The 11437-nt window shown below is 37.7% G+C and overlaps 1 protein-coding gene across 1 annotated transcript; it reads right to left on the reverse strand.

Annotated features, from left to right (window-relative positions):
* Positions 1–9313: 9313 nt before the first annotated feature.
* On the reverse strand, positions 9314–9679 carry LOC130844202 (histone H2B subacrosomal variant-like). Its single transcript, XM_057720438.1, has one exon. It carries the CDS (start codon positions 9677–9679, stop codon positions 9314–9316), a length of 366 nt encoding a protein of 121 aa, XP_057576421.1.
* Between the last annotated feature and the right edge of the window lie 1758 nt (positions 9680–11437).

Raw genomic sequence — 11437 nt, forward strand, 5'->3', positions numbered from 1 at the left:
GAAGTATGATATATTTTCCCTAGTGGCTGCTGAAGAGGTCACAGCCTGGGTGTTTAGGGGAATAAAATCCTCATAGAACAAACTTTGATCAGTGGGAAACAGAAGTCAGGATGGAACTAGCAGACAAATTCCCTCTCCATTTTTCCTACAACAGACTGTTCTGATTCATGGATTTTCCGTATAATCTGTCTAGACATGTCCTGCAGGGCCAAGTGGGAACACCAGTCAAGCGACTGCTTGTTATAGAATAATAGCCAGTGTAGTCAACACATTACCTGGCATCTTCTTCCCATCCTCCTCTGACTCAGTTGCCTTTTCCTTCATTTTTGCTGCCCTGGGATTGCACCTGCCAATAAAGTCTTGCTTCAGATTCATTTCTCCCCCCACTCGGGGAACTCAGATTAACTCACTATGAGCAGTTAATTGAGCTAGGTACTGAGTCCCTACTTTCTAGGAGCTTACAGTTTAGTCCAAGAGATGGATATATGAAGCATGATCTACAATACAAAGTTAAGCATGATGTGGGCCTTCCCTGGTGGTCCAGTGTTTAAAACTCCATGCTTCCACTGCAGAGGACAAGAGTTCGATCCCTAGTCGGGGAAATAAGATTCTGCAGCTAAGATCCCAAGTGCCATGTGGCGTGGCCAAAAAAATACTAAAAAAGATGAAAAAAAAAAAGCATGATGACAACTCACAGTCTCATCTTTGAGATCCTCCAAAATGTGGGTAGTTGTCTCTAGTTCTGGTTATTATTTTTTGTGTGTGTGATAATTGAAACAGCTTGATTTGTTTATAACATTGCAGGTAGTCCTCTGAGATTTATTCAAGCTCCTCACTTTATGTAGAGGCCAGCATTTTCCTTGGGGTTTCAATAAGATATTTTGAATGTGTTCGTTTTGCTGTAGTTATTTTGCTTTGGAAAATACATCATTTTTCTTAATAGTAGCAGTTTTAGTTTTCCTAAAATCAAATTACTGTTAGATTGGTTTTTTTTTTTTTTTTGCCTTCTCTCTCGAGTCAGATCATTGAATGCAATGACCTTGTTTCGTTGTTTATCCATAGATACTGTTTAGACTAATTTTTTGCCTGCTTAAAAAAATTAATTTAGCAGACTTTGCAGCGTAGCTAGCTACCTGTATGGTACTATTGTGTAAATGGGTGTTTTGGACTTAGATTTTAATATTTCTGAACATTATTGTGTCTAAGGGGAGACAAAATGTGCCTGAATTTGAAAAGTGCCAGAAATTTGCTTTGACCAAAGGTGGAAGATAAAGCTCGTCGTGAGAGCAATCTCTTTGTTTTGGGAGGACTACTTTGGTGAGTTCTCTTATTCATGTGGACATAAATTGTTTGTAAGTCAAATATTGCTGCTTAAATTATTTCCAAGCTTCAACAAGGATACTAATTTATTGTTTCATGACATTTCTGAGGGTCAAGAATTCAACAGCAGCTGATCTGGGTGGTTCTGGATTGGAGTCTCTTGTGAGTTTGCAGTTAAGATGTTGGCCAGGGCTTCTGTCTTCAGAAGGCATGACTAGGGCTGGAAGATCCACTTTTAGGGAGGTTCACTCATATGGCTGGCAAGCTAATTCTGGCTGTTGACAAGAGACTTGAGTTTGTCACCACTTGAATCTTTCCATAGGCCACTTTGATGTCCCCAAGAGAGGGTGGCTGGTTTCCCCACACTGAGTAATCCAAGAGAAAACAAGGAGGAAGTGGCAGTGGTTTTTTTTGACATGGCCTTGAAAGTCACACACTGTCACTTCCAGCGTATTCTATTGGTTTCACAGACCAACCCTGATATATTATGGGAGGGAACCACACAAAGACATGAATGCTAGGATAAGAAAATCTTTAGGGAGCCATCTTGGAGACTGACTACCGCATTAATTAGGACTGTTTGTTGTTCTTCAAAGCCTTTTCTACTGTGGAGTAACCCAAATGCAAATATGTCAGGCGAAAATGAGAGATAGTTTGTTTAATAATAATATTCTAAAAGGGTGATTTGACTGGGGACCTTCATTCAACTCTGTAGAGATTAATTTGATGTTAAATGAGTTTTGTTTCCTTTGCTGGAGAATCCACAAGAGGAAGTGAGGACCAAAAAAGAGATGCCCACTGGAAGGACTTATGAAGGTGGGGTAAACTCTTGTATTCTTTTCAGTTGAAACCTTAGTAACTCAGAGTTCCTATAACTCACCCTCCTGGCAAAGTTCCCCACAGAAATTTCTGCGATTATCCCAGAGGGGTCTGGCTTCACACGTGCCCACGAATCAGCCCGTCAGGAGCATCACAGGGCACTATTTTGTTCTTCCTTTCCCCTACCAGCTTCAGATAGGAGTCTCTATCGGCAACCTTGGCTTTGGGATTCTGGTCCTAGGGCAGAGGAAGGGAAACAGCCCTGTCTTCCACTTGTGTGTCCCACTTCCTTACCAGGGCCCTGAATGAAGCTGCACTGCCTGTGCCCAGACCCGCACACAGTTTTTCACGAGAAGAGGCCCTTTTGGCCTCTGAGTAACTCTCCACCAAGAACACAAAAAGGGCAAGCAGCAGTTTTATTTTTCAGGTTCTCTTTTCATCTTGAATGTAACTGACTAACCTTTCACCTTGACTTATATTTACAGGCTGCTACTTTCTCCCATGTATTTACACAGTCTGCTGGTGTCTCCCCATACTGCCAAATGTCTTCCAAAACAATCAGCTGTCAGAGCTAACAAAATCTGTCAACACATGATGTGTGGCATAGAACAGGGTTGTGATAAAAACTGATCTCGAGTATTAAAAATTCAAGCTGTCCTCTTCTGTTTAAGCTTTAAACAAGTGCTAATCAACTGCCCCAAGGTTGTTTGACTTTTGCCAGATCCTCTGCATGTGGCACATACTTGTGACACCCCACATATGGCACCAGTTACGATGGTCTCCTGCATACTGTCAGGATGTTTTACGTGGAAGTGTTAAATAAGCTGAGCCTCATGGCTTGGCTCCATCCATCAAGTCTCCTGAGCCAGAGCGCTGGGAGTCCCTCGTTGCCTGTTTCTCGGTTGCTGCACACATTGCACACATCTCCTGGGGATTCTTGCTCCTAAGCGTCTTCCACATCTACCTCTTCCTCCTTTATTTCCACTGCCAGTGACTTGGTTCAGGCCCTCACTAAGGCTTTCCTGGATCACTCCAGTAATATGCAAATGGGTCTCTTTCTGTTTTAATTCACCCTCTTCTTTTCTGCTCCTGGAATAATCTTTTTAAATATGGATGAAATCACATCTTTCTCCCGCTTAAAGTCCCCCTGTGGGTCTCCCCAAAGGTACTGGGATCAAATTCAAGTTAAAAGTCAGCCCACAGATTTTTGCCTATCTCTCTGACCTTATTTCCCTATCCCTCCTCCTGTGCTTGTTTGCAGCTATGTAGCTTCCAATTATCTTAAATTTATACCATTAATGTCCTATACTTTTGCAAATATTATTCCTTCTACCTATGTGCATTTCTTACTCATCTTCAGGTGTCATCTTCTGTTAGACACCTCTTTGTTCTGGGTTAGATGCCCTTTTCAGGTTCCACAGTATCTTCTACATGTCTCTCTCCATGTGAGATTGTACTGCATTGTACTTTAAGTGATGGGCTCTAGAGCCAGAGTATGTGGGTTTATCCACAGTTCTTTTATTACTAGCCGTGTGACCTCTGGCAAGTTTCTTAACCTTTTTAATGCCACAGTTTCCCTGACTGTAAATGATATTAGTACTTTCCTTATGTGGCTGTCTGGGCTTTATATTGAGGTGATATATATGGAGTACTTAAGAATATTGTCTAGCTCTGAGCCTAGACTCTCTGTATGTCAGTTGTTTACAGTAATTTATTTTCAGGTTGCTGTTTCATAAGAGTCGAAGCTTTTGAAAGGATGGCTTTGTTTCAGCATCTGTCACAAAGAATGCATTTCTATGAGTCCATAATGAACTATAAGTACTATCCATAAGGTGTTATTTTTTACGGTACTTTCCTATTTCCCAGTGCTTTGACACATTTAGTTCATATAGGAACAGGCTAGCAGTGTGCATAGCAAGTCTTTAAATAATTATAGTAACAGCATATATTCAGATGAAATTATATTACTTGCTTCCAAAACAAGGTTTCTAAGCTCAGAGAAGGATAATCTAAATTTGCTGGGATTTTATTGTTTGGGTGATTTGTATTACAAAATCAGCACTATTCTTTCTTGTTGGTGTGAGATATCTTTTATCATACTGTATGCCACTAGCTTCAAATTACCACAGAATCCACACATTGCTCACGTTGTTGGCTATGTTGGAAATTCTCTTTCCTAAATTCTTTGACTCTCATGTATTTTTGTGTTTTAGGTAATATTTCAAAATCACATCGTGTCCAATAGACTAATAACAGACTTTTGCCATCTGCATTATACATCTCTGACAAAGAGTTGCTAAATAGCATGAGATTTCATTTTACAGCAGCATCTTCTGGTAAATAAACAAGACATTTGTCACCCTCCATTTCTAGATTAATATGTTTTTACTTAATAAGTGTACAATCATTTTGAGACTAACTGCATTGTTTAGCAGTCAATAATCTCCTGAATGTCTATATTAGAATTAAATATGACTGTGAATGATAAAAACCCATAATAACAGTGGCTTAAACAGAGAAACTTAGAAATTTCTCTCTCATGTAAACATAGGCAGTCCTGGGTTGGATGGTAGTTCAATCATCAGAGACCAAAGCTTTTTTATTTTTCTGCTCTACCATCCTTAATATATAGGTTTCAACTCCTAGTTTAAGGTGGCTGCTCCAGCTCCAGCCTTCACATCCTCAGTCCAGCCAGCAGGAAAGAGGAAGAGGGAAAAAAGCACTCTGTTGTTATTTAAGGATTCTTCCTGGAAGTTGCATGTTCCTTACTATTGAGCAGAACTTGGTCACATGGACACACCTGGTCAAGGAAAGTTTGGAAATGTAGTCTTTATCCTGGGTGGCCATAAGCATAGCTAAAAATTGGGGGTTCTATTTCTAATAAATGGATATTAGAGGACTACTTCTGGTGAGTGCTACTTTTTGTCTTTCATTTAACTATCTCAGGCTCCTAGGATCCAAGATCAAAAAAAACAAAAACAAAAAACACAACAACAGCAACTGGTAAAATGGCTCTATTGATGTCAAAATTACACATTGAGATAATTTTGACCCTTTCTTAATGTGTTAACTGGTGTGACACATTAAAAAATAAAAAATAGAAGCTAATTTTAGAAAGTATGTTGACTTTATGAATTGACCCCAAGTTAAAAATATATTAATGTTTGCAAATAACTTTCTCATAAAAGAGCAATACAAAGTATAAAGTGGCATATTACACCAAAAGCATGGACAACAAAAGGAAAAATAGGCAAATTGAATGTCATCAAGATTAATAACTTTTGTGTATCAAGGGACACGATCAACAAAGTGAAGAGGCAACCCATGGAATAGGAGAAATATCTGAGAAGGGATTAATATTCAGAATATAAAAAGAATTTCTACAACTCAACAATAACAACAAAACAATTAAAAATGGGCAAAGGACCTGAATAGACATTTCTCTAAAGAAAACATGCAAATGGCTAATAAGCACATGAGAAGATGCTCAACATCATGAATCCTTAGGGAAATGCAAATAAAACACTTTACATCCACTAGGATGGCTATTATATGTAAAAATCAAAACCAAATAGTAAGGGTTGATGAGGATATGGAGAAATTGGAACACTTGTACATTGCTGGTGGGAGTGTAAAATGGAATAGCTGTGTGGAAAAAGGTATGGTGGTTCCTCAAAAAATTAAAAATTACCATAATCTAGCAATTCCACTTCTGGGTACATACCTAGCATGGGATATTTGTATACCCATGTTCACAGTGGCATTATTTGCAATAGCCGAAAGGTGGAAGTAAACCGATTGACCATCAGTGGATGAAAGGATGAATAAAATGTGTTATACATATTGCAATGGACTATTATTCAGCCTTGAAAAGAATGGAAATTCTGACATATGTGACAACATGGATGAATCTTGAGGACATTATATGCTAAATGAAATTTGCCTGTCACAGAAAGACAAATGCTGTTGGATTTCACTTATATGAAGTACCTAGAGGAGTCAAATTCATGGAGACAGAAAGTAGAATGGTGGTTGCCAGCAGCTGGGGGAAGGGGAAATGTGGAATTACTATTTAATGTTTATGGAGTTTCAGTTTGGGAAGATGAAAACGTTCTAAAGATGGATGGTGATGATGGTTGCATAACAGTGTGAATGTACTTAATGTGACTGAACTGTACACTTAAAAATGATTAAAATGGTAAGTTTTATGTTACATATATTTTACCACACTAAAATATTGTTTAAATTTTTTTAAATGTGTTTTTATGCACACATGCGTATATATAATCAGACTCAAAACAAATTCCAGAGTTTTTGCCAAGAATCTTGATCTTATTTTGAGATTCTGTTAAAATGTTTCAAAATATACACAAAGAGAGAATAATATATGAGGAACCCCCTACTTTCCTTAAAGTAAGGCCAACTTTAACACCTCAATTTATAATAAAACATTTTTCTGAATAATTAGTCCATTGTCCCAGTTATGTACTCTCTTTACTCCAGTGATTTGAAAGCCAACTATAAACTTTTCATTCTGGTGAACTTTATTTTATAGAGATAGAGGTGTCCCAAGCAAAACCTTAGAAAATCTGTTGTATCACAGACCCTGCAAAAAGGAGCAGCATCGTATAGATGAGATACTTTCTGTAAAGAGCCAGATTGTAAATATTTTAGGCTTTGTGGGTCACATTATATCTGTTGAATATTCTTTTTTTTTCTTTCATTTTAAATACCCCTAGAAAAATGTAAAAACCTTTCTTAGCATGTGGGGGTCAAACCAAAAGGGGCTGCTTCCAGGTTTGGCTCAAAGGCTGTCATTTGCTGACCCCAGATGGAGTTTTGAAGCCCTTCTGATGCCAGCCTCCAGCAGACTGGCAGATATGGGCATCTAATCATGATCAGCCAGTCTTTAGGGTGACAAGCAACCTCTGTCTGGCCCTGACTTAAATCAGATGGTTTCAAGTCTGATTATATAAATGCATACATGTAAAAATACCCGCTTAAATTAAAGACATTTATTGTGGTACTTCATGTAAGTGGAATTCAATAGGCCCGTCAGGTCTATTTCCTGGAGCTCTGAGAACGAAGCACTTATAAGGAAGCAACACCAGGAAAAACAGAGAATAGGTCCTAAGCGAGAGACACCTAAAATAGTCTCAGTTCCAATCCCAGTATATACAGGAAACCCTGTTTTCTTGAGGAAACTTAAGTGATATGTTCCTTGTAACCAGAAGAATCTAAATTACTGTCAGTCATCTCCTGCAAATGTAAATTGGTACAAACACGTTGGAAGAGAGTCTGTTAATATCTAGTAAAGTTGAATATGGGCATCTCAATGACTCAGAAATTCCACTGTTAGGTATTTTACCTAGAAAAATTCTTGTGCATTTGTACCAGAAGATATATATAAAAGAATGTTCACAGCATGTAGCATGTCTTCACAGTGGACTCTCTTAACCTAGTCAGATCCCAGTTCTGCCATTTACATAGGTATGTGACCTCAGACAGCTACTTACTTCTCTGTGCCCCATTTTCCCCATCTGTAGGAGGGAAAAATTATTTAATCCTCACAAGGTTGTCATTCCTATTAAATAATTTATGTAAAATGCAAGGCACATAGCAAATGCTATATGTCTTAGCTGTTGTTATAGCTCATTATAGCAGCATTGGTCATATAGCAAAAAAAAGTGAACACAACTGAAATCTCCACCAACAGAGGATGCATCAATAAACTTGTATATTGACATTATGGAATACTATGTAGTGTAGGAGTGAAAAGAATGAACTAGAACTACAGGCACACACACACACATACATATACAGGTATAAATCTTAGAAACAATGTTAAAAGAAAAAGGCAGGCACAGAAGGACCTAGGTAGTATGGCCCCTGTGTTACAAAGTAAGGAAAGTTAAACCTATTATGTAGAGATGTATACATAGGTAGCAAAAGTACAAAGACAAGCAATGTAATGGGAAACAAAACTCAGGATAGTGGACAGGGAGATGGGATTGGGAAATATCTCCAATGACATTTGCAAAGTTCAAAGTTTATAAATTGAGTGGTAGCTTCTTGGGTGGTCTTATGTTATAAATATAGAACAATAAATTCCAGTGAACCAAATCTAAAGATAGATTAAAAATTGGTCCAGCCACTATGAGTAGAGTTTTAAGGAGTTTCCTTAAAAAACTAAAAATAGAGTTACCATATGATCCAGCAATCCCATTCCAGGGCACATATCTGGAAAAGACAAAAGCTCTAATATGAAAAGATAGTTGCACTCCAATGTTCATAACAGCACTATTTACAATAGCTAAGACATGGGAAGCAACCCAAGTGTCCATCAACAGATGAATGGATAAGGAAGATGTGGTACATATATACAATGGAATACTACTCAGCGATAAAAAAGAATGAAATTATGTCATATGCAGCAACATGGATGGACCTAGAGATTATCATGCTAAGTAAATCCAACATAAAGACCGGTATCATATAATATCATAAGTGGAATCTAAATGAACTTATTTACAAAACAGAAACAGACTCAGACATAGAAAACAGTTATGGTTACCAAAGGGGAAAGGGGGAGGGAAAAATTGGGAGTAGAAGTTTAACAGATGTACACTACCATATTGAAAAAAACCAAATGTGAAGATAAACAATACATGGATATGAACTGAGCTTGTTGAAGGAAATGGTTAACATGTTCTAAAGGGACTTCATTAAAGAACTAAGTGGTTGCATGTAGTTTGCTTTAGAAAATAATTTTTTGATGAAAATTTAGCAGTGCTGGTACAGTTCTGATGAAAACATGTTTCATAAATTCGAAGTCAGTGTGACCTGGGGGTTGGAATAGCTGGATTAAATCATCCTTTACGTAGTTAACAATACCTTAACAATACAATAAACATTGAATTTATATAATGAGATTTACGTATTCATAGGAAAAACAAGAGTTCTGGATGAGAGTTGGATGTCAGGAAAACCTAAATTGTTAAAAGGTAAAGTAGCAAGAGAGTAATTATTCTTCTAGAGATAAGACAAATAGGGAAAATAGCAGGAAATACGACTATGTTATAAAAAAGAAGAATGAATTCAATATTGAAGTGATCATTTGGGTAGTAAGTTCGATTTACTTTCCCCAAGATTTAATGAAGCTGGAACATGGAGTTTAGGAGCTGACATATCGTTGGACAGCTTCATTTGCAAAAGCCACTGCGTACTTAGCTAGTTTCCCAGGCAACAGCAAATACACTGCCTTCTGGAAGTCCTCAGGTGTGAGGGTACGACGTTTTCTGTAATGCATCAGGTTGCAGGCTTCCGTAGAAATGCGCTCAAAAATGCCGTTGATCATGGTGTTCATGATGTCCAAGGTGTGAGATGATATGCCGCTGTGGGGAACCACTTCCTTTAGGACCCTGTTTATGTAGAGTGAATAATTTCTTTGACCATGTGTGTGGGAACGTGATTTCTTTCTGGAGGCTGGGTTTCGATGTCCTCTGGAGCACCTCTTCTTTTTGTTGATGTTTCTGGCCATTGTAGATGTTGTCCTCCTTATCAGTTACAAGTGGAGAGGAGAAGGGCCTAAGAGTGAGGGGAGCGCTCCTATTTATATTGGCATGTCACAATCAGACTTGTGGGGCTTCTCTTTGATTGGAGGTTACTCTTCCTATGTCATAATCGCCTAGCAATGGCACTGATTTGTTGTTAAGGGAAAATCTTGTTCTTGGCCAACCTAAAGCTGTCCTAAGAAGATAGTGTTGCAGAAGGATTGAGGTGGACTTTATGTCAGAAGAATACTCATTTTTCATACTTTTTTAGCAATTTGTGAGCATAATATACAATATTTTCAGAATTGGCAAACCTCATCAACTTGGGAGGTTACTTTCAGGGAAGTAAAGGAAAAAATGCCATAAACCTTTTATGAGGGGAATTTATGTTTATGAAAGTATTTATAAATTCATTTATAAGCAAATGAACAAATAAACTGTTAAAAATCTTGAAATGATCTTATAATAAAAATAAATATTTATAGCTAATCTGCTTTTAGAAATCATGACATTTAAAAAATGAATTTTAATTTTTTTTGAACTGCAACTCCTTAGGAGCAACTCTATGCAACTAGAGACTAAAACAAAGCTCCCCTATTTTATTATTTAAATTCTGATGTATGAACTGTGGTAATTAATTTTTTATAATGATATTAATATAGTTCATGAAAATTTCACAAATTTTATTACATGGTCTGCTTTTAACAGCCTACTGTAGTTCTGTCATTATTGATTTTTTTTTTAAAATTTACTCATATGGCTGCACTGGGTCTTAGTTGCTGCAGGTCTTAGTTGCGGGAGGCTGGCTCCTTAGTTGTGGCATGCGAACCCTTAGTTGTGGCATGCAAACTCTTAGTTGTGGCATGCATGTGGGATCTAGTTCCCTGACCAGGGATCAAACCTGGACCTCCTGCATTGGGGGCATGGAGTCTGATCTACTGCACCACCAGGGAAGTCCCTCTTCTGTCATTATTAACCAAAAGTGTTTGTAGGGTCATTCTTGATCATGTGTCATGTTGATATTCATGCTTAAAAAAAAAATCTCCATTTGCTTTCTTAATCAAATTCATCCCTGGATAAAATAAAAAAGAAATAGAAGTAACTACAAAAATCCCAGCTCAAAAGCATTTCCAGTAATTCATGGTTGCCATACTGTTAATGCTACCATGAAATGTCTTTCACTATGAGCTACTTCACAGATAAGGAAGACTGGGTTACGTGTAATTTCTGGAATGCTGTATATAAGCCCTTCCCTTCTTCTCCCACTCAAGATAGTAAATCTGAAATAAGGCAAATAAGAGTAATGTTATTATAGGGACGACTTTGAACAAGCTCTAATTTCTGAAGCCAACAGGCATCATTTGTAAATGTCCATGCTTTATCGTGAGTAACACACCTCAGACTGTCCTTCATCACAATGAGAATGGAGACTGCTGCTTTCATGTATGCTTTGGGATGATGGATCTTTAATCAGGTCTTGTTAATATTGCTTTCAGATTTCTCGGAATATAATTACTTAGTTTAATTATAGGATAGCTTTATTTGCTATCGTTTAGAAACAACTGTCATATTCATTCCCTATATTCATATATTCATTCCCTATTCCTCACATATCCATGTTGAAAACCTTTTACTAGTGTAACACTCCTCGCCTTTCTCTCCTCCTCACTTACTTCTCCCTGGGACAATCTTCCCTGGGATGAGAAGCTAGGAGACAGTGGGCATGCCTATTTAGGCCCCTTCTG

The sequence above is a fragment of the Hippopotamus amphibius genome, chromosome 1 (genome assembly GCF_030028045.1).
Source record: "Hippopotamus amphibius kiboko isolate mHipAmp2 chromosome 1, mHipAmp2.hap2, whole genome shotgun sequence".
Classification (NCBI taxonomy): Eukaryota; Metazoa; Chordata; class Mammalia; order Artiodactyla; family Hippopotamidae; genus Hippopotamus; species Hippopotamus amphibius.